Raw genomic sequence first — 25,655 nt, forward strand, 5'->3', positions numbered from 1 at the left:
TGGTGGGACTGCAAATTGAATCAGCCACTATGGAAAAACACTATGGAGTTTCCTCAAAAATCTAAGAATTGTTCTACTATATGATCCTGCAATTCCTCTATTGGGTATTTACCCCAAAGACTTGAAAGCCCATGTCCGAAAAGATATTTGCCCACTGGTATTCATAGCAGCAGTATTCACAGTGGCCAGGACATGGAAGCAACCGAAGTGTCCTATGATAGATGATTGGCTACAGAAGCAATGGTACATATATACAATGGAATATTACTCAGCCATGAGAAGAGGTGAAATACTACTGCCATTTGCGACACCATGGATGGACCTTGAGATAATCATGCTAAGCCAAATAAGCCAGACATAAAAAGTTGAAAATCACATGATATCACTTGTATGTGGGATATAAACCTAAAAGCAACAAATGAGCAGGACAAACAAACAGAGACTCATGGACATGGACTATAGACTAGTGGTTACTAGTACGATGGGGGAGGAGGGAGGAGGTAGAAGGGTAGTCGGAGTTAATTATAGGGTTTAGGAGGAGGGTGAAGTGCGTAAAGGGGATCAAATATAGCTGAAGGAAACTGGACTTTGGTAAACACACAATATACATATGTCAAATGATAATGTACACCTGAAAATTATATAGTTGTATTAACCAATATTACCCCAATAAACAATTAATTTTTTAAAAAAATAATAATAAAATAAAATAAAACCCCCTACCATCTTAAACTATTAAGAAAAACAATTATTTTCCAAAACCTGAAATACATAGTCCTAATGATCAACAGTAACTTGAGGTATTACTTTATCAGTACTTAATTATTTTTAAATGAGTTAAGTAGTAAATTAGTGATGTAACATTCATTTCAAGAACAGCTGACATTAAAGTACAATTTACTGGGAATTGAGAACATAATTTTCATACAAATTAAATACTATCAGGAACACTAAATACTTACCCTTCTAACCTAACATCTGGTAAAGATCTGTTGAGTGCAATCATCTCACTTGCCATTAAATTGAACTGATTGATTTTAAACATTTCTTTCATCTTTTCTTGATCTTCTTTAGGAATGACAACTGGTTTCCCCATTTCTCCAGGACCTTCATGAGGCTTTTGTACTGGCTCTAGAACTAAGAACAGGGAGGAAACTTAACAATTTTATAGCAATTATTTCATGTTTCTATTAATAACATTTGAGTTTAAACTGTGCCCTCAACAACCAAAGTCATTTCTGAACCCATCCTCTCCCAGTCTGTAACATTTCCTAGGGGCTTCCCTGTCCTCCACTTCCACACCAGTGTCCTCAAGACCTGCTCACCTGAATCACTGCGCCACTTATCTGAATCACTGCATAGCTTTGGCATGCTCATCTCAAATACTGTTACCATATTAACTTCTCTAAAGCATAACCTTCCCTGTATTATTCCCATTGTCTCCAAAAATCCAATTTGTTTAACGTAGAATTAAACCTAACTTGCCAAACTTACCACCTGCTAGGCTCTCCCTACCCGACTCCCCAGTACTTCAACCTCAAATAGCAACTCATTATTTTCCTCCAAATGTGCCTCACGTTTTTTTGCTTTGGTGCCTTCGCTCATACAGGTCCATTCCCTTGGCATCTCCTTCCCACTCCAAGCTCTGCAATACCAAACACCGATTTGTCTTTCAAGGCCCAATAAACGGCTTTTCTTGCCTCTAGCTTTTCTGAATTTCTGTATTTACTACTCTTAACTACCACATCATTTCATCTAGAGTTCTTATGTCTCTAACCAATTGCCATCTCTTACTATAATGATTGCTCCCCCATAGGTTATATTCTCTTTAGCTGGGGTTTTTGATTCATTTATGTACCTTCTGTAGAGTTTAGCATAGTGTCTTATAGGAGTTTTATAACTATATGCTGAACTAATATGCGAGTAAAAGTGCTATTAATAAATCAAAATGAGATCCTAGAATTGATAACAATGGACATTATAATAAGCACCATGCAAGGTGGAGCATCATTAGCAATTCAGATGAGCAGTTCCCAAATCTTGTTCCTTGTTACACGCTTTTGAGATGTTAAAAACTTTCCAAGAAAAACAGGTTCTAGGATGTATTAAATTTGGATAAGAATGTTAAAGTGAGTATAGAATTAGGTGAAGACAATAATGGGATGGAAATATCTGTTTGGGATATTACTTTTTTTTAAGCTGAAAGTTTTATTCTCTTGCAGTTTATTCTTTAGGCATCCCCGAAGTATCTGCACAAAAATGGAGACATTAAAGCAGCAGACAAAGTATCTCGCTCCAGGCAGGCTTCATCTGCCCACAAATAGCAGTAGCTGGTAAAGCCAACCTAAAGGATGATTGTTTCAGATGGTGGTACAAAGCAACCTATCAAACCTGTTAATACGAGAGCTGCAGCATATGAAATTATTTGTTGTGTCTTTAACAACTGTGTCTAGAGTATAAAAATCTATTTTAGAGAACCATCAAGAAAAACTATAGTATATAATAACTTTCCCCATTCTCAGAATAAACTATGGTTTTAGGAGGGACAAGAAAATATTAGGAAATAACATTTAAAATTGTAGGAAATTCTGGTAATAGTTTTTAAAAACAAATCCTGCCTAATGTTTGTCCAGCAGGTACGCTCTTTAAATATAAGGGTTGGCAGAATTAAAAAAAAGTTCTCAATGACAAGCATAATAAAAACTATAATACAAGTAACAGATATACTTTAAAAATCAAAAATTATAAAACTCTTAGAACCAATTCTACTTACTGGTCTCTGAAAATAAAGAGCAATCAACAGATTGGGGATTAGGATGTTCAGGGGTCAATAGAAAGCAGTAGAGTTCCAGAGGTGACAATTATCTTTTGTGCATGGCATAGATAACATAAAGAGTAGGTGGGAGACATCTAGTGGCCCTGATTATAAATACCCTTGAGTTATCTGTGCCCTATTTTAGTATAAGATGATGCTTTAAAGAAAAGCTAAAATGGAAACATTTTCATGGTGCTCAGTTGTTGTTGTTTTTTAAGAGTATTAATATAAACACCATCTATAACATATTTTTGCTGCAAGGAAAAAAAAGATCCTGAATCTGATCAAGCCTCTGAATCTACCTATGAATTCACAGGATATACACACGACAGGAGGACATGATAAAAAACATTAAAGAGATGCAAATCCTGACTGTGGGAAAATGGAAAAGATACCCAAATTTCTTCAAAAGCAAAAAAAAAATAAAAAGGGGGAGTGGGGGGTGGGAGGCGGGGAGGTGGACGAAGAGAAAAAAGTAAATATCCATGTATTCATTCCACAAGACTAGCCTTGAGTTGACAACTGCGAAAGCAGATGATGGGTATATGGGAGTTTAATTTTCTATTTTCTCTACTTTTGTTTATGTTTGAAATTTTCCATGGGAGTTGGAGAAACATGGAGGAGGACTCAAGAAATTACTACTATAAGAACTAGTAAATATAATCTTGATTCCTTATAGCATAAGAGACTATATGACCAGAAAGTTAAAATCTTGCCCCATCATTATGAAGTAAAAAATTCTGGCCTTGATATCTTAAAGAATAATGCAAAACTATACACCATATACAACCCTACTGCTGCAATATTTTATACATTTGCTCACCTGGTACTTATTAATAATTTGAATATCTAGTGTAGTGCCCACATTACACACTTTAAACTACTGGTACACATGACATTTCTGAGCCACATTTAAAATTACCATTAATCAAAAGTTACATGATTACTGCATGACTTACAAAATGTAACAATATTCTAATTTAGGAATTATAATATCCTCAAGAATTAAATGGACTAGTTAACTACTTCTGTTTGGCAAAGAGACCAAGATAAAATATGTGCGGCTAGTGAATATTTTTACTACTAATGCACTTGCAGTATTAAAAAGCAGCTAAAAAAAAGAGGATAAGCATTAACTTTCCATGTATTCTACTTACTAGTCTTGCATGCAAATTAAAAGTGAGTTAAGAGAAATTTTTGTTTGAAAGTAACTAAAATAAGGTTTGGATATCATCAATTTCCTGAACTGAAAAAAAAAAATACTTTCTTGGCATAAAATTTTATAAGCACATCATTTCTAAAACTCAAATCAACTTTGAAAAGGGAGTGACTAAGATGTTATTCCAAGGTATTATGTGAGAACAAACATTTTATTATATAGTTCAGTTAAACTTTACTTACATGACAATGTAGAGAAGTTTCATATTTCAGAAAACTTAATTACCAAGAAAACTACAAGTTTACTCTGAATACTGCCATATACAAACCACATGACATACCTTTGAATGTACTTAATCTCACAAACTACTATTTTTGTCATGGAAAGTAAAAAAGAGGTATAAAGTTATATGATACCCTTTTGGAGGAAAAAAAAATACTAATACAAGGCTACGATCATTTCTCCCAAAGGATTTTATTACACAATTATCTTTACTGTTTTTATGCATTATATTTCATCTACTCCAAATATTTTTTCCTTTTAATTTTAAAAACATTTTAACATCTCTGAGATGTGACTTACAACAGTAATTAGAATGTTTTTGCTTAGTGGTATATAAATAAGTATTCTATAAATAAAGGTAAACTATGACAAAATACAGCAAATTACCTATTTTTTTAACATCAAAATATTATATATAACAAATTCACTGATAACTGTTACCTCAACATCCTTGCCAGTTTCAACCCTCATTCCAATTTTATGTTCAATTTATTTGAAATGTGTTTAGTATATAAAACTCTAAACACAAAAAATTGTAATAGTTACTAAAAGTGTTTACTACTACTATTTTTAAATTTTTAATCATCAGAAGTTTCTTCTATAAACTGTTCTCAAAGCCTTCTTCCTAATGTTTGATAGTTGAAGTAATTCTAGCATAAGCACATGAAAACTTAAATCATCAACATTTTAATGATCTGAAAATCAAGTACAGTGCTGGCAGAAATGATCAATTCTGACTTGGAATTGCATTTAAGAAAGTATTGAATGTTCTATATAACATCCAAATCCATACATTGAATGAATGAGCTAATTCTGGAAAGCAAAAGAGTAGTAAAAATAATCTCAGGACAGAAGCCACACTAACCTTGTTTTTCAAGGGGATCCCAATCTAAACAGAAGTTTGCTATAGCTTGGGGTATAAAATACAATAAAACTACAAGAAGGAACTGCTCAGGAAAACAGAACCAAATGAATCCTTCTATAATTACCAAAGACTGGCCCGCTATAGCACTTGAAGCAAGTAACAAGTAAATTTAATGAATCCTAGAAAACTGTTATCAGTATCAATCTTATACATGAGGGCTTTAGCACTATCATAAGGATAATCAATCCATTCTACTTAAAGATAGAACATCTTTATTCACACCATACAGAGCAGAATTTCTTAAATTTCACCAACTGGCACTGTAAAACAGTTCAAAGAATGTTCAGAAATGAGATCCTTGCAATACTGAAACAACTGCTCTGGAGTATTATGTCTGCTCATTTTTTTTGCAATTTAATTTTATTTTGGTTTTTCAAATGCTATAGAAAACAAAGATCATGGAGACCTTATGGATTAAAAGAGACCTATATTCTTTTAGGTCACTGAGTGTACTTGCCAGTTCCACTAAGAAGGTCAACATTCTTGGTGCCATTACCTAGCCACCTTCTCCCAACACCTTTATTAAAAGATCTCTTCAGAGGCGCCACAAGAATTCCTCACCTGTTGGTAACCTAAACAACCTCAAGGCTTTGACACTACTTGGGACCTCTCAGGTCCCACTGAACTGAAACTTCACATAGGAGCAGATTTTTCAAACTGTTCTTGTTAGCATCAATTGTCCCCCTCCCTGGATCATTTTCTCCCCTCTCTGCCTTCAATCCCTTAAGGCTATATAAATCACAGTTTAAAAACATGCTCTGAAGCCTCATCTGGAACTGCTGGCCTCTCAAACCCTGTCCCTTCAGCTATTGACTCACTTTCTGGCTTACTGCTCAGCCCCTCTCTCATTCTTCCACTGCTGACTTCCTTCTCAGTCTGTCCCACTAAATAAAGGGACACCTCCAGGGCTATTATAAGTTTCTTTGTCTTGTCTCTTCAACAGAGAAGCCCTATCTACCCCAGACTTAACACAAATCTGACTCTTCCCTAGAGCCCAATAACCTCATCATGTTTTCTGCGAGAACTTCATTCTTCATTTCCAATAAGGTAATGATGCTATCTCATAGCTCCTTGTTGTTACTTCCAGATCAGTTCTCCTTTACTTTGAACTTAGGAACTTTGTATTAAAGCTACTTCTTTTTTTTTTGATGCTTATGCCAGTAGTAGTTTTCAAATCTGCATTAACCTTAGAATCCTCTTCTAGGATAATCCTTTTCTTATGGTTTTGATACCACAGTCTCATCTGCTAAGTATTTGCTCTTTCGACTATTTCTTTTCCTTATATTTTAAATTTCTTCCTCAACATACATAATACATATGTATATATATACACACACATAGAAAACCAATGCTGGCTCCATTCCTTTCTTTTAATCTATCTCACTATACTACCTCTTTCTCTTTGCATCGAAGCTTCCTAAAATAATAAGCTACATATCTCTACGACTTCACTAGTACTTCAAATCTGCTGGAATTGAAAGGGGACTTGCAAAGGTCACAAAAAACCCTCTGTTCCAAACATATCAGAAACACTTCATCTTAATCTCAGGTAAAATCTCTGAACAAACACTATTCCTGGGTTTCCATGAACCTGCTCACTCTGGCTTCTCCTTGTACCTCTGATTTCCAGAGAGGCCTCTTTCTCTTCCTTCACTGACACTCCATGATGCTCTCCAACAGAGTCATCTCTTCCGACTCTACATAATGCTCCCAGTGCAGTCTCATGTACAGACAAGGCTTAAACTACTACCATCTATGTGCTCCACTTCAACCACTCCCTACCACAGAGCATCTTTATCTGCACCTCAAAGTTAAATATTCCAAACCCAACTCATCCAGCCACTTTCTAATCAAAGAGTTCCGCCTCTGGGGGCCCTACTGCCTATCAATTCAGACAGAGAGACCTAAGAGTCATCTTGGACGTCTCTTTTTCTTATTACCTATATTCAATGGCTCTACAAGTTATGTAAATTCCACTATTTATATACTTCTCATCCATTTTATTTTCTCTCCATTTCCAGTGTCATTATAGTGTAGGCTCCAAGAATATCTCCCAACTTTCACAACAACCTCACAACTGGTCTCTCCTGTCTCATTCCCTTCCAGTACATCAGCCACATGACCACCAAACTGTTTCTGGAAGTCTGGATCCCATGAGGTTACTTATTCCCATGTTTAAAATCCTTCAATGGCATGCCACTGCCTACAGGATGAATACCAAAATCCTTAGCATGCCATTAAAGGCCTTCTGTGATGTGGCCTCAGCTAACCTCCTAAGCTTCATCCATGCTCTTTCCTCACAGTCGCCTATGCATTAGCTCTGTTCTCTCATTTGCTCATCTTGCACATGATTCTTGCCTTTGTTTGGAAGGTGTTCTCAACCCACCAAACCTAACAACCATCTGCTCACCCTGATACTACTCAACTTAAGCATTAACTCCTTACTGCACCTTTGCAGACACTGCAAGGCGTTCCTTCCTTTCTGCTCTTATGCAACATCTCTAGTATGCTATTTATTATATTGGTATTTTACTATTATTCTTTTTCTATTGGACTATGAGTTTCCGAAAGGAAAGAATTTTGTCTTTTTGTTGTTGATGAACTGTACATCACTAGCACCTATTCCACTGCCCAGCATACATTAGAGTTTAAAAAATATTTGCCAAGTAGACCTTCACATACTATAGGTCCTATTCTTACTTCCATTCCTTTGCATTTAAGATAGAACACTATGAACTCCCACTATAAATGGCAATGAATTAAGATGGGGTGAGACAAAAGTTTATCTGTTCTCTTTGGAAAAAGAATGTTTTAGTTTCCTATTGGTGAATGGTAATACCTGCTCTCCGATTTAAATGTAGACAGCGAGTTAAGGACACAGCATTCTGTCACCCAACCAAGTTACTAAACAGCAGGGCCATAAAGTAAACCAGGAAAGTCAACAAACACAGGCTGACTTTGAATGCAAACATATTTTATTAAAACTTTTCGAGGAAGTGAAATTTTAAAAATTAGGGGTTAGCATAGGTACTACTAGAGTCTAGTACTGGCAACTAAGCCTACCTAAATACTTCATATTTGTGTTTCCTTTCTTTTCCACACTAGGATATTGCAGTGTACTCACTGTAGCCCCTATTCTAGAGCATGATCTTTTCAAAAGCCCTCCCTAAAAATGCTAACTGGAACTATCTACAGCATTAAGGAAGAGAACTCTTCATATCACATCTGTCTAGAATGACTGTTCCCCTTAGTACTGAGATGGGAAGGTAGGAGAAATATCTTTTGATACTTGGTAATACAATTTCAATGCTCCACTCAGTGTTATGGCATTAGATTAATCTTCTGCACAATTTTGATAGTTCTAACTATGAGATTCCTTATAATATTTGATAACATAATGTAGCTTCCTAGAAAACTAACTACATTTAACAGTGAACACAAAAATTTAATTTAGCAATTCTATACATGACACTTTAATACTTTTGTTAGAAGAACACACTAGAGAATTGTTGGAAATAAGATCACCATATGTGGAAACCGGGGATTACTATTAATCTAAAAATGATAAATTTTATAGTATCCAAATTAGTTAAACCAAAAAACCTGTAACATACTTATTATTAAAATGAGTATATTATTATAAAATGTCACTCACCATCTCCAGCAGGAAGTCCTCTCTCCTTTTTTTCATCACATTTGTTGCATTCACTAAAGTAAAGCAGCAGGAACATATCCAAGAGTACCCAAATCAAGGAGGTGGCTAGGACCACCTTGCAATATGCAAATTTTCTCATGGCACTTTAAGTCAAATGCAAAATTTTAAAATATATATATATATAAATATACAAAGATCATGAAAATTCCTCCAATCTGGTTTCATCAGAAATCACATTCATAACCTAGAGAGAAAAAAAAAGATTAACTTAAAAATTCAGAACCTAGAAAATTGTAAGAATATGCATATGAAATTTTACTATGAAGTTTATAAATCACACTTAGAAAAATACTTCTAAAATACATAAAAATTAATAGTATCAAGAATACACAAATAACTCCTACAAATCAATATACAACAACCCAAAAGGAAAATAAGTAAAGGATGTAACAGGCACTTTGCAGAAAGGAAACCCAAATAGCCAATAAACATGTAGAAAAGTGCTCAATTCACTATAATTAGGAAAATGCAAATTAAAACAGTGAGCTACGATCTCATATCCATTAAATACATGGGGCTTAACTGCCTTCTGTTCAATTGCTATATTAAATACTAAGCTGAAGCTAAGCCATTTATTGCCACAGGAGTTTAAGAAACCAGTGATTCTCAGTCCATTTTGACTACTCACATTCAGTTTCCAGGGCCCAAAAATTAATATGAGTACTCCTAGTAGCCTGTATATAGCAGTTTATTGGGCTAATTCTTGCCCCTCTGTCCTACTGAATCTCATTCTTAAAATGCTATGGTCACCAGCCATTGAGAAACAGACTCATGGAAAGTATAATGGAAAAGAAAAAGGTATTCTAAGGATCTGAGATCTAGTCTTGGTGTTGACAGTAAATTTATAGACTTCCCTGATCTTTAGTTCCTATTTGCACATGCACTCTCCACCTCAATATGCTAATATATGAGAAAATGACTTGAGGAACTTTCACCAGATTTAGAAAGTCATTTGGGATACTTTGACTAGAAACATTTCTGGCACATGAAGAATTCGTCTTGGGGAACTCTGGAGCATTCTGAGAGATTTCAGTGAGGTATGAAGTCATCTGATGAGCAGCTGATATCAAGGTTTTCAAAGACCTGTTTTACCCCTGATCAGGAAAAAGCCAAGCCAAATGTATTTAGGTCGATGAAGGAAACACACACTTTGTGCATATGCCCCACAGTGAAAGCCACATGAGCAGATGCTATGAAGGATCAGGCTGATGGGCAATGCAGCAGCTTCTTACAAGGGGAACTCTATCTAATATGTTCTATGGCAGGCATAGAACATATAGAACATAGAACATATCTAATATGTTCTATGTGCAGGCAGCACAAATGCTGAACAATTCAGGACAGGCCAGAGAGTTTATCTATGAAAAAATATAACAGTTCTTGCCTACATCACAAGGTTGCTAGACGGCAACTTGAAAAGCACCCCCCCAAATACTAAGTGATACTTATAAATCTAAAGTATTATTTCTGCTCATCTCTATGGAAACTTTGATCTTTTGCCTATATTCTTTCCTTTCATCGAACCAACACTCCCTGACCACACAATGAGAAAAAGGGTGCTGTCATATTCTTGCCTCAAAATCAAACTTAATATCTGATGTTGTGTCACACGTGATGAGCAACTACTGATAACTATGGTAACTGGGGAGAGGGGAGACTCAAAAGCATTAGAGTGCAATGTCACGCAGCAATAGTTCTCTCCAGAGAAGCTAGATATATATAAATTTATAGTCTGAGCTACTTCACATGAAAGCCTTCCTCTTTTGATCATTGGCAAAACAAACAGACTGACTGCTAGTACAATATCTGGGATTCAAATGTAGCTTTATGTTCTCTAAAATTGAAATGTAGCTTTATGTTCTCTAAAATCTGCTATGTGTGTGTGTGTGTGTGTGTGTGTGTGTGTTTAATGCTTACAGCCTAGAATACTTAAATGTAAATCTTTATAACTTTGCATCCACTCCTATTTAATTTTTCTGAGTGGCAAAATTAAATTCTAAAATTGGACGTTAAATGCAGTTGGGATGCGGGGAGTGTTTGAAAGGAGAGGGGTATAAAGGAAGCAGGAGGTATAGGGGAAAAGGCAGATAAAGGAGAAGGAAAATCTTTTGAGACCTTCGGTTAGGCAGATTCCTTACATAGGGAAAAAAACCACAAACTGTAAAAAGATTGATAAACCAGCCTTTATAACTAAAAGCTTCTGCTCTTCAAAAGGAACTGTTACAAATATTAAAAAAAGTCAGATTGAAAGAAAAAACTTACAAATTACATATCTAATAAATTACTTGTATCCAGAATATAGAAGGAACTTTCAAAATACAAAAACAAAATTCCAATAAAATGGGCAAAACGTTTGAACCATCACCAAAACAGCAATGCAGATGGCAAATGGGCATGTGAAAGATGTTGGACACTGTTAGCTATCAGAGAACTACAAATTAAAACCACAATGAAACACCACTATGCACTGATACAAATGTCTAAAAGAAAAGAAAAATACCCAGTGCTAGCAAGGAATTGGTGCAATTGTAACTCTAATACATTACCATGTATTAATGCAAAATGGTGCAGCCTATTTGGAAAACAGCTGGGTAGTTTCTTCCCGCATAAATCAGCAATCCAATTTCTAACTATTCATTGAAGAGAAAAGAAAACATGTCTACATGAAGACCTGTACACAAATCTTTATAGCAGCTTAATCATAATCATCAATATCTGGGAACAATCCAAATGCCCATCACCTGAAGAATGGATAACCAAATTGTGGCACATCTATACAGTGAAAACCTCCTCGCAATCCAGCACTAAAAAAGATATGCATGCAATAACATGGATGAATCTAAAAAGTACTGTGTTAAGTAAAAGTAGTCACAAAAGGCTGCATACCATACTACATAACTCCATTTATATAACATTCTGGCAAAGGCAAACTATGGGAACCAAAATTAGATCAGTGGCAACCAGGAGTTGCTGGGAAGGGAGTAGGAGATTGCCCTCTAAGGAACATGAAGGAATTAGTGATAATGAAACATTCTGTATCTTGCTTGTGGTGGTAGTCATATGACTATGTTCATTTGTGCATACTTAGAAAACTATACCTAAGGGTGAATTTTACTGTGTATATAAATTCAACCTCAAAACACTTAAAAATAAATAAATATTGGCAGGGGGCAAATTTCGAAGAAGAAAAACTGTTTCATGTTTCTTCAAATGACACATACCACGATTTATCTTGGAAGTCACTAAAAGCTCTATTTGTTTTGTCCCAACCACAACAGATTAAAATCGTCCATTTGAAATGTACTTAACTATTAAATTATTTTAAAAGTTATAAAATCAGAATTACTGTCAAAGTACAGAGATCCCTTGTAACAGGTAAACTACTTATCCTACCTACAAGTCATATACCAGGTTTTTCCAAAGATAGATCAACATTTTCTAGGGCTAAACAATTATTTTCTCCTACCTTTTATACTTCAAACCGAGGCTCTCCAGAAATTTTAAGCCATAGATAAAGAGTCTTGGCTCAACAGAACCTTTAGGAGAAAATGAGAGCTTATTCTCTTGGACCTAAAACTTTATAGACTTTGGAGTATACTGCAGAGCTTATCTTTCCTCTCCTAACAACACACACCCAGACCTAAGATCACTAACTTTACATCATACTGACAAGGCAGAGGTATGAGATATGAGACTCTTCAATAGACCTATTCATTTAATTTATAGATGGACTCTCTGCCAGAAAAACTAAAAGATTCAAAAAGTTATCCTCCAACACAGTTAGGAGAGCCTAGGTTATTTTATTTACTAATTATATATACTATTTGTTCCATTTCCCAATCAGGACTATAATCAAATGTATTCATTCACTTATTTACTCATTTAATAAACACAAATTCAGTAAATGTAGGGAATGTGTCAAATGCAGGGAATACAAAAATAAACAAAATACACCAACTCCCTGTCCTTATAAAATTTAGAGCTGGCTCTAGGAAAGTAGGCATTAGTCACATAAATGTGACATTTCAATTGTGAAACTGCTTGAAGGGAGGTACATCTCATTATACACATTTGTAATAGAGAGACCTAACTTTGTCAAAAAAGATTCCCTGAGGAAGACATGATTTGAGGGGAAAACAAGCATTTTGGGCAAAGAGCAGCAAAAGCACTACAGCAAGGAGCCCAACACTGAAAAGTCAGTGGACTGAAGACAAAGGAAGAAACTGATGTGAGATGAAGCAGGAGCTGGATAAAAGTAGGCAGATTTAAAATATTAAGGGACAAACTCCATGGGATTTAAGGATGATTAGATGGGAGAAAGAGGAGGAAATCCTGGCTTGTACAACTGGATGCAGAGTAGTCCCAGTCATAGAAATGGAACCAGTAAAAGAGGATTATTTTTGGAAGGGAGGAGAATTAAGATGGGAATAAACATAAATTTGATATTGGACACATTGAATATGAGCTACCTTTGATACCTTCAAGGAGAGACGTTAACCACAGCTGCTGCATATAAAAGTTTGTGGCTCAAAGGAGAGAGGTATAAGGTAAAGATATACAGATGGAAGCCCTTGCTCTCATGCAACTTTGTGGGGGCAGACAGACTTTAAAAAAAAAATCAATACACAAAATAATATTCGTGGATCGTAATTTCCCTCCTAGTGAATATGGTGGAAGTAAGGATGTATGATTTCAAGGGTGGCCATTAAACACACTTCCTCCTAGCTCTCTCCCAGATCACATATTCTGTGAAAGCCAGTGCCATATCAGGACACTCAAGTATCCCTACTGAGAGGGTCCACATACTAAGAAAGTGAAGCCTCCTGACAACAATCAGTACTATCTTGCCACGCATGGAAGTGAACCACTTTAGAAGCAGACCCAGTCATGTCTTAAAGTAAGCCAACATCTTGACTGCAACATCCTGAAAGTTCCTGAGTTAAGTCTCGCCCTGCTAAGCTGCCCCTGCATTCTTGACCCAAAGAAAACATAAGGTAATAAATGTCTATTGTTTAAAGCCATTAAGTTTAAAGGTAAATTGTTACTCATCAAAAGAGAACTTCAACAGCAAACTGGGACTAGAGAGAAAATTCTTTAACCTATAGTAAACTATTTAATTGCGGAACTTCTGGTGCATTTCTGCAACATTAATAAGATAAATTATGGATACTAACTTCAATTTGAGATTGTACTAGAAGAGTAAGCAGTAAGAAAAGAAATTGAGAATTAGAAAATAAAGAGACAAAATTATCTTAGCAGAAAGCATGATTTCTACACAGAAATTCTAAAAGAATCAATAGATAAACCATTAGAGCTCATTCACATATTCATTACATGCTGAATACAAGATGAACATGTAACATTAATCAAGCACCTGTGTGGTAAGAGTAACTAATTAGAACATATAAAAGAAAACAAATCACATTCAAAATAGCTATAAAAACTCTAAGGTATTTGAGAATAAACTGAACAAAATATGTGCAAGACAAATTGTGGAGCTTTATTAAAGAAGATAAAAGAACAGATATACCATGTTCAGGGAAAAAACTCAGTTTCTTCCCAGAATGAATCTACAATTTTTTTACTGAGGTAAAATTGACATGTAACATTATAATTTAATATAATTCTAATCAAAACACAAATTAAGGTTTAGGGGACTGGATTTATTATAAAGCAGAACTATCTAAAACCATGCAGTTCACAAAAACAAACCCATACATGTGCGGAAAATTGGAAAGGCACTATTATAAACCAGAGGAGAAAAATGGTGCAGGGACAAATGGCTATCTATATGGTAAAACAAACTGAGATCCTACCTTATACTACAACAAAAGTAAATCTGTTAAAAAGAAATAACTGAAGCCAAGGTTGTTAAAACAATGTAGCATGAATTTTGGCCTATTACCTACTGGCGACATAAGTATGGCTATAGCCCCTTAAGTTTCAATATTATAGTCTCCACTTCCTAATAAAGTATTTAGGCCAACATTTCTGCCACTGTCTTTGAGCCGAGTGATGTTACTGATTAAAATTTAGCACTGAGAAGGCCTAGCCCCGCTCTCCCAAGAACAAATTTTAAGGCATTAGCATATTCTCACTCTGAGTATTTAACAAAAAATTATACAAAACCAATTCAAAATTCCTGCACAAATTGACGTCCACATTCCATATAAATGTGAATATTCTCTAACTCTACTTCCCAGGTGTTATCCCAAGTTTAGAGGCTGGCAGATCACACTTATCATTTGGGACACTCATGGTATAAGCTCCTATAAAATTTACTGGCTGAAATGTAGAGCATTCATATCTTGAGTGGACTATCAGTTTCTAACATAATAAATCGACTTAATTTCTAGCAATACCTTTGAAACTTTATATTTTTCTTAATTATAAAATAAGATGTGCTCAATGCAAAGAACTTAGCAAACATGGATAAGTAAAAAAGAAAAAAATAACAAAACCACTTATAAACCCCAATTCCAGTTAAACACTACTACCAACAGGTTAAGTGTTTTTCCAGTCATTTAGAATTGAGAGTAGATGCATTACGTTTTAAAACAAGTTTGTAATGTCTATTTTGCCTCATTTTAGTGTCTTAAATGTCCTCATCAAGGGTAAAGAAAGGGATGGGTGTGACTATAAAGGGGAAGCATGAGAAATCTTCATGGTCATGCTGTATTCTGATTTTTTTAAAAAAATTAAAGTAATATGCTCAACAGACATTTCTAACTCCTCTTCCCACCCCAACCACTGAGCATCATGTCTTAGGCAACAATAAATGTTAATGGTCACTTCACAAAAGCCCTGATATTCACAAAGCTATGTCAAAATGCCACATATTGTTTTACTTTTAAAGAATAGACATAAAATAGATATAAACAGAAGTAGCTTCCTCAAGGGTTTCTTCTGGTAACAAACTCAGCCCTCTGGCCACAAGACAGTCAAATGATCCAGCCCCAGGCCAGCCACAGGACCTCCCCGCCTGGCTTCTTGAATCACAGAGCTGGAAGCCTATACATCCTGGATTGTAGTCAGCCACAACTGCCCAACACTCAGAGAAAGCCTGCCTGCAGTCCAAGAGAATGAGGACAGGCAAAGGCATACAGAACAAGAGGCAGAGGGTCCTGATGGTGACCAAGACCCTGACTCTTCCTTGGCTTTTGTGAAAATCAGGATTCCTTCTATTAGTCCCCTTTTCTGCTTAAGAGAGCTGGAATTGGGTTCCTGACACAACCAGAACACCTGGGATGGTAGGGGGTGAGGAAGTGGAACTTACAGGTAAAATCAAGCAGGTTCTAGTCCACTGATGAGGCTCTCTTCTACTAGTCATAAACAATTGTACATTATGAGGCACACTATACTATTTAAAAAGATACTTTTTAGTAACCTGAATCACAAAAACATATCAAATATCATAAGTATGTATAAAACTCATCATAGAAATAAAGGATCACAACACAGCATACACGTATCCCCGCCCCCGCAATCCCCCTTTTAAGAATAAGAACATCACCTTTAATGTTCCTTCTCCAATCCCATTTCTCCCCAAGTTCCTCAACGGCAACCTCTATTCTGAATTTATCATCCTACCTTTTCCTGATAGTTTTAGTTTACTGGTATCCTTAACAATACCTTGTTTATATTTGTTTCTGAACTGCTTATAAATGGAAAAATCTGAGACCTGCTTATTTTCTAACACTGTAACACTGTGTTCTTGAGATCCATCTATATGTTGTATGTAGCTGTAGTTGATTCATTTTCACTGCAGAGTATTCCATCGATTTAGTATACCACAATTTATCCGTTCTACTCTTAATGGACATTTGGGTACTTTTAGGCTTCTGTAATTACAAGCAGTACTGCCATAAACATTCCTAAGCATGTTTCCTGGTACACACCTGCAAGAGTATTTATTTAGAGTAGAGGTCAGCATATTTTTTCTGAAAAAGGCCAGATGGTAAATATTTTTAGGATCTGTGAGACATAAGATCTCTGTTCCAACCACTTAACTCTGGTATCGCAAAAGCAGCATAAAAGATATATAAACAAGTAAATGTGACAGTGTTTCAATGAAATTTCATTAATGGACACTGAAATTTGAATTTCATATATTTTTCACATTGAAATTAAAAATATTATTTAAAAAACTTTAACCATTTAAAAAACGTTAAAAACCTTTCTTAACTATGAGTTGTCACTCTACACCAATCCCTGATCTAGAGTATATCCTTAGGGGTATTAGATCATAGGGTATGCATATTTTAAATATGACTAAATATGACCAATTTGTTTTCCCAGGTGGGTGAAGCAAAATAGAAATAAAAATTAGAGCTATGGATGTGTTATATCTTTGGTAACACTTAATGATGTCAGACTTTTTTTTTTCCCCCACAATTTTGTGGGTATATAAGTTGGTATTTTAATATACTTTTAATTTGAACCTCCCCACCATCTCGTATCTTAGTGGCTATTCCATTTCCTCTTCTCTAATATGTCTATTGAAGTCTTGTCCACTTTTCTACTGGGTGGGTTCTTTTGACTTTTTCTTAATAGTTTGTAAAGATCTCTCTACAGTCTCTATTCTAATCTTGTGTCAGTATACGTACTTCAAGTATATTTTCCCAGTTTATAGTTTATCTTCTTATTAAGAGGTGTCTTTTATGGTTCACGTTTTCTATCTTAAGAAGTTCTTATCTATCTAGAGATCATTTAAAAAATGTTTCAATGTCTAAATATTTTACAGTTTTACACTCCAGGTTTAAGTAAAGATTCAATGTCATTTTCTTCCATGTGGATAACCTACTGTCCCAATAGTATTTATGGAAATTCATCCTCTCCCTAACAGTATGCAATGATAATTTTGTCACAAACCAGGTTTCCTGGGTTATGTTCTTTCCATGGGTCTATCTCTACACTACACTGATGTCTTAATTATTATAGCTTTATAATAATTATTGATGTACGGTAAAGCAAGCCTTCTCACTTTTCACTACTTTTTAAGGAGTATCTTGGCTACTCTTGATCCACTGGCCTTCCTTAGCTATGATGACCATTTAACTACTGAAAATGATTTCCATCCACTACAAAAGAAATCTAGTAGTTAAAAGTGTTTACATGTCTATAGTGGAACAATTCCACTGTTGTGAGAAAATAAATTTTAAAAATCATAAAGGTCATAAAAGAGAAGCTGGTGATGAGGAGTTAAACTCAAGTCTAAAAGTTAAGTTCTGAAAGTGCTTTTCAAAATGACAATTCTGAAAACAACTTTCATGTCTACTATATCGTTCCTTAAAAAAAAGTTTCAGTATTTTAGAGTCATAACTCATTAATTACATGCTCTCTGGATATTTGCCAAGCCCTGGCCAACTAAGTTCTTGATACCATATCAGGAACTGTGTATGGTACAAGCATGAAGGCATCGATCCACACCAGGGAAGATCTTATCACACTGTTAACCACCAGTTTAAGAGACTGGCTGGCCATTCACATTATAAAAGATAAACATCAACTGAGGAAACCTGGCAATAGAGACATCGAGATAGAGAAGTTTCTAAACGGGTTTTATCAGGAAGCAGTATAAGATATTAAACTGTCTGCAACAAGATTTTCTTTAAAATAAGTTTTTTCTATAGTTTTTTTTTTTTTCCTCTCTCCTTTACCTAAAACCCTTATATGGCTTCCCACTGACCTTCTGTTTTGTTCTAAAGAACACCGTTATTGCAGGGCCCAAACCTGAGAGATCTCACTAAAAAAATTCCATGGTCAATTAATTAGGAGAGTGGTATATACTCTATTTGCCCTGGGAGATTTATCCTGTATATTATTGCACTAAAGCTTCTGTGAAGTTCTGCAATAAGAAAGCTATTTAACTTTGTTAACTTAGAACTTCTCATTTTCAAGCATAGAATTTTGCCCATCTAAGTTGTCTTTCTTTTCTGCATAACATAAAGCAAGTCTCAAATAGCAACAAATAAAGTAGTAAAAACTGGTTTCAAATCCTAGAATCTGGATATTATTAAGTTATGAGTTATTTCTTTCTGCAAAACAGGTATTTTTTTAAATATACAAATTCTGTAAAAAAGAGAAACCATTGTGTTTAAAAGCCTCTCACAAGGAAGGCCTTCATAAAGGGAAGGGTAATTCTGTAATATCTTGATTTAATTGTTTTAAGCTTATATTTTTATTGCTCTTTAATGTAACATATATCTAGATATAATACAAATACTTGTGGACAAAAATTGGAAATCCAAAAGTCACTGTTATATAAATCTTTAAAAGAATCTACAAACTTCTCCTCAGATAAGTGAAATTTGTCAACTATTTCTACTATCTATTTTTTCTAACTAAACTTATAAAAACTTAGAATGACATTCTAAACAATGTCATTCTAAACTTCTATCATATTAGCATTAAATACTGCATTCATGAAATATAACAATATTTCATGTACAATACTATGAGGAAGGAGTTAACAAAGCAGGTCTGTTTTACTCAGTCCTTGCTAATCTCTGGGGGATGCCTGAAGCCATGGCAATGACCCCTGGACAAACTGAGAGCTAAGCTCCTGAAATGTTCACAGTCACTGGTTAAGGATGTTAGCACTGTTTAGAGTAATCAAGATTTATGATGTGTACCTGGTATCTGTTCTGGGTCCTAAGTTTTAGTTACCAGGGCTGGCCGGCCATATGGCAGGAATGTGCCTATGTGACCAGCTTCCTATAAGAACTCTGTATGGTAATAGCTTCCTATAAGAACTCTGTACGGTAATACTAATGTGCCTCCCTAGCCAGAGACACTTTGTACATGTTTCTATCATTCACAGCTAGAGAGAAAATTGTGTCCATGTAATCCTCGTAGCAGAAAGACTAGAATTCTGTACCTGATCTCTCTCTAGCATTCACTTATACATATCCTTTTCCTGCTGTTCCTGCACTGTATCTTTTGCTGTAATAAACCTTAACTGTGAATACAACATACGTTGTGATTCCTTCCAGCAAATCAAACCAGTCAGCAGTCATGAGACCCGCAGAACAAACACCATTAAAGAATTTGGTTGACCATCACCTACCACTCTCATATTTTTCAGAAGCTAAATGATCATAATCACAATCTCCTTAAATGAATAAATCAGTGTACAGGATAAAAGCTAACACTGCAGGCCTGAGAATTCTATCCTTAGAAAGGCTTGGTTGCAAGGCTGGCCCCTGGCTAGAGTCTGGAAATTTGAATGAAAAAGTTCCCTGATAAAACTTACCTTAAATGATAGGTGTGCCTCAACTGTTTGTACAAACAATATGGTTTATGCATAATCCCTGCTTTCCTTCTTGGATTCTGAAATTTTGGTACATGCGAGGCACAGGGTGCCTCCAAAACCAGACCCAATGTTTCCTTGGTTGACAACACTTCACATGTGTTGTCACGATTCAGTGTTAGAGGAATAAAACACATCCTGAATGCCTCCACTGAGAGAGGACTCCTGGAAGTTTGTGCATGGTTTCCTCCAGACTTCGCCCCATGTACTTTTTCCCTTTGTATTCTTTCACTGTACTAAATCTTAGCCATTATTATGACTACATGCTGAATACTGAGTCTTTCTAGTCAATAATGAACCTGGGGGTGGTCTTGGGAACCTCCAACACACAGGATATTAAAACTGAAGTAAGAGTCTATTAAGTTATTTGGGTTCGAATTTCATTTCCAAGTTACGTGATCCTAGCAGTGTTACTTTATTTACATAAACATAGACTTCTTTATTCCTCTGAGAAAAATATACCCACCTTATAGTCAGTCCCATTACACTAAATCAAATGAGGTAATGCACAACACACTCAGATACTACAGTACATATTCAGTAAATATTAAATAGTATTTCTAGAGGCACTATCTTAGAAGAAGCAAAAAAATCAGGAACCTATTATAGTTGTATTTATGCAATGAGAATTCAAACAGCCATTTGAAAAAATGGAAAAAGATGCTCAGAGACAAAGTTTAACCCTGTATCTTCAACACTGGCTCTATGAGTAATATCTAGTCCATATGACAGAATTATTGAGTAAGCTCAAGCAGGTTAAACCCTATACATTAAGTATCTTTTTATTTCTAAACCTGGTCTTCAAATTAACCTCTGTAATGAGAAGTAAATGTACTAATTTACTAGTACTGGGCTATGCTTTATGCTTGATGGTTAAATTTCTCAAATTACTAAACTGAGATTTTAGTACAAGCCATTTTCTTGTGTATGTATGAGGCATAAAGTCCAATTAACAAAAGTTTGAAATTTATAGAGCTATAAGAACAAACCCTAATTTAAAGTGCAACCTTGAAGTCATTCACTTCCGCTATCAACTTACCCCAAAGTGGTTTTTCAAATGAATTCATATCCCAAATCCATATGCCCCACATCTCCTGTTAAAAAATAAATTTCCTAAAATCAGTTTATTACAGAGTAACTCTGTCCTTCCCCCTCACCTCAGCCACCCTATTCCACTGGACTAAAGGCCAGTTGCCACCTAAGAGAGAGGGCCATGTCTCTTTCCCCAATGCTGAGTACGATACCTGGCACACAATAAGTGTTCAGTTAAGGTCTATTACATGAATGAGTGAATCAAAAAAGTATTACTGAGATCCAACACCAAGCTCAGTGGAAATACTGTCTTGCCTCCTATTAGAAATCTATGAGGATATTAACTTTCCTGATGGGCAGCCAAATAGCATCTGTGGCAGATATTGTTTGTTCCTTATCCCACTCTCAGTCCCCATGTTTTTTATACCATTAGACCCCCAATTGAATGCAAGTGATCATTCTCTGTTAGACTACCTATTCTTGATTGGTTCAAGCCAACCATAGCTGTTCTAGTCCTCTTACCAAGGCAAGTGGCCAAATTTCAACCAATGGGACCTGAAGGGAAGTCTGTTGGGAAGCATTCAGAAAAAGTTATGCTCCCTCACAGAGATGCTAAAGGAGAAACTATACTTTTCCACCTTTGGATTTTGTTTGTATAGAAGTGCTGCAGTCACCTTGAGGTCATGAGGGAAAAATCAACATGCTGAGGATGACAAAGAGTAAATATGCAAAGCACATGGGACCTATGGAGTCACTGAGCAGACTAACCCTGAAACTGAGCAGACTAACCCTGAAATCTCCTATATCTGGACTTCTAGTTATGTGAGATGATAAAGCCCTCATTGTTTAGGTAATGTGCTATTATAGTCAAAAACATCCCAGTTTACCACCTAGCAACCTACGATTATTGATTTAGATAGGCATGTATTCCATGAAGAAAAAAATGAGATATGAATTACTCAGAAATCCAAAATAAGGAGTCTTTTACAGGAGAGTTCACAGAAGCTGAATTTCAGTAAAAATTTAATAGCTACAAACTAGAACTTGGTATAACATGCCAGTCTTAGACACAGCATTATTTATCTTAATCACATAGCCCTAATCCATCAAACTTTAATAAATATCGAACATGTGCAAGACACTATGCTAAGTAATCTCATATATATAAATATGAAAAAGGTTCAGTCCGTCCTTAACAAGCTTGTAGTTTAAGGGGAGAAGTAACAAGGTAAATTTATGTGGCACCTCACAATTTACAAAATGCTTTATATCTTTACGACAGGTTCCAAGTTATGTGAGGCTATAATGAACAAAGGAAAGAAAGTGGTACAGGAGGATGACTGGGGAATTGATTTGAGTTAGAAAAAGGCAAAAAGATCTTTCAGGTGAACAGAACTGTGAGCTAAAATAGGGAGGTAGGAAAATGCAGGGAGTGTCTTGTGGACAGTAAACAGAAAAACTGGGAGATACAGTTGAGGGAGTTGAGTTCAGAACATGGCAAATCTTAACTATCATGCTAAGGAGTTTGAAGAGCAATGGTCAGGGGAAGCCTTCCCATGTTTTTACTTTTATCTCTTGAATATAAATGCCAAATCATTACAACAGAACACTGTGGTTTCAGAAAATTTACATCTTTCTTCTCAACCATGAACTCTGACACTAGGAAATTCACTGCCACCATCAATGATGGAAAACCCCAGGGATCCTGGGGAGCAGTTTCGGGCAAATAAAGGATCAGGTAAGAACCTCCAACAGGCCAGGGGTCTATTTTCTGGCCCTCAAAGTCTCCAAGGTTTTGGTCTATATTTTTGCCAAAACACCAACCTTAGCCCTGAGGGCTAATGTTGCCCTCTTCTCAAATGATCACTCTTCTTTCCTTTTCCACCTTCCAAACAAGTAGTCTTTATTTCCTATTTCTAATTTCTCAAACCCTCAACCCAGCGTAGTCTGGTTTCACTTCAAAGAAACCATTTGTTGATCAAGTTGCTCTAAAGCCCTAACTACCAAGACTAACCTCTCAGACTCATTCTACTTGATATCTCAGACTCTTAAATTATTTTAGGAATAGGCAGGCTATAAATAAAATATAACCTCTTGTTTCCTTGGCTCCCAGGGACATTTCTTGTCCTTCGACTTTTCTGACCATGCTTCGCAGTCATCTTTCCTGGCTCATCCCACTCTGCCCTGGATTTGCCCTCAGGTTGCTTGATACTCGACACACCCTCCCTGGAAATTCAGCAGTTTGAAAGTTTCACCCGCCATGTGCCAATGGCTCCCATGTCTGTATCCTGGAACTTTCTGGTTAGACTACAAGCTCCTCCAGCATAAGAATTATGTTTTTCATACTCAAGCCCTAAAAATCATATGAAATGTCTAAAGACAGCAGAAACTCATACAAAATAGCATCTCCAACCCATCAGTCATCCCTTTCTAATGCTGTACCTTCCATTCTAGCACCAAACAGTAATTTACACCATAATATATATATAAATCAGTTTATTAATTATACTGTAAGCTCCTTGAGGGCAGACACTTTGTTTAATGCTATTACTACAGCATCTGAAATAGTATAAGAGTTCAAAAATTATTTGTTAAATGAATGAAAATACCAGATAACAATACCATGCAAGAATAAAGGTAAGTGAAATGAAAGCATTTCAATTTAGAAATATTTAATTTACTTTAGACTTCTTAGGATCAAGTATTATTGAAAATTAAAAGGTATCAACTAATTAAGTAAAAACAATGTGTAAAACTTAAAAACCAAAAGTTGAAAAAAAGGAGGAATAAGAAAATCAATAAATTCAAAAGAAAATTGCAAGGAAATTTAAAATGAGAAAAAAATACAAATATATAAAGCATAAAATGAAATGATAGGAATAAATCTCAAAACATAAGTAATTTAAATTAGATAAAAAAGACTAAATGTATCCATTAAAAGATAAGTTGTCTGATTAGAAATTTTTTTTACTGAAAGCTATATGCTATTTATGAGACAAACACTAAAAACATAAGGATTCAGAAAAGTTAAAAGTGAAAGCAACCTCACCAGAAAATATACAGATGGCAAATAAGAATAAGACGAGATGCTCTATATCATATGTCTTCAGGGAAATGCAAATTAAAACAACAAGATACCACGACACACCTATTAGAATGGCCAAAATCTGAAACACTGACAATACCAAGTGCTAGTGAGAAATTTTCTTCTCCAACAAGAACTCTCATCCATTGTTGATGAGAATGCAAAATGGTAAAGTCACTTTAGAAGACAGTTCGGCAGTTCCTTACAAATCTAAACATATGCTTACCATACTATCCAACAATCATGCTCCTTGGTATTTACTCAAAGGAGTTGAAAACTTTTGTCCACATAAAAACCTGTACACGGATGTTTACAGTAGCTTTATTCATTGTCAAAACTTGAAATTAACCAGGATGTCCTTCAATATATGGTTAGGTTACAAATGAATAAACTGTGGTACATCCAGACAATGGAATATTATTCAGCAAAATGAGATATCAAGCCATAAAAGGCATGGAGAAACTAGAAACATATATTACTAAGTAAAAGAAGCCAATTTGAGGTGATATATGATCCCACCTACATGACATTCTAGAAAAGGCAAAATTATGGTGACATTAAAAAGATGACTGGCAGCCAGGGGTGGGAGTCAGGATAAATAGGCAGAGCACAGGATTTTTAAAGCAATGAAAATACTCTGTATGATATTATAATGATGGATATGATATTATACATTGGATCAACCACTGAATGTACAACACCAAGATGTGCCCTTAGGTAAAGTATGAACTTTGTTTATGATGTGTCATAGGTTCATCCTTGATTTTAAAAGAAAGTATCACTGGTGAGTAATGCTGATAACTGGGGGAGGCTATGCATGTGTCAGGGCAAGGAGTATATGGGAAATCTCAGTACTTTCAATTTTATTTTATTGTAAACCTAAAACTCCTCTAAAAAATAAAGTCTTAAAAAAAGTAAATATGGGAGATACCCTGGGGAAAGTCTCTTGCACATATGTATATAGAGATCTGTACAAAGACTTGCAGCACTGTTTCCATGGCCAAAAAAAGTATCAATTTCTTTTTTTCTTTAATTTTTTTAATTGAAGAAATGACTTAAATTTTTTTTCCCCCTATCTCCCACCTTCCCGCTCCCCTCTGGTAACCACTAGTCCATTGTCCATGTCCATGAGTCTCTGTTTGTTTGTCCTGCTCATTTGTTGCTTTTAGGTTTATATCCCACATACAAGTGATATCATGTGATTTTCTTCTTTTCCTGTCTGGCTTATTTCACTTAGCATGAGTATCCTGAGGTCCATTCATGTTGTCACAAATGGCAGTATTTCATCTCTTCTTATGGCTGAGTAATATTCTGTTGTATATATGTACCGC

General features: G+C 35.4%; 1 protein-coding gene across 1 annotated transcript in view; it reads right to left on the reverse strand.

Moving 5' to 3' along the window:
• GALNT1 (polypeptide N-acetylgalactosaminyltransferase 1) overlaps positions 1-25,655 on the reverse strand; it is a 94,839-nt gene that overhangs the window by 40,117 nt on the left and 29,067 nt on the right. Inside the window, exons 2-3 of the mRNA XM_015595770.2 lie at positions 8,837-9,080; positions 963-1,137 (exon numbers count right to left, since the gene is read on the reverse strand). Coding sequence (XP_015451256.1) covers positions 963-1,137; positions 8,837-8,975 — 314 coding nt within the window. The 5' untranslated portion in view covers positions 8,976-9,080. The remainder of the gene's footprint in view (positions 1-962; positions 1,138-8,836; positions 9,081-25,655) is intronic.

This window comes from Pteropus alecto, unplaced genomic scaffold, assembly GCF_000325575.1.
Source record: "Pteropus alecto unplaced genomic scaffold, ASM32557v1 scaffold146, whole genome shotgun sequence".
Classification (NCBI taxonomy): domain Eukaryota; kingdom Metazoa; phylum Chordata; class Mammalia; order Chiroptera; family Pteropodidae; genus Pteropus; species Pteropus alecto.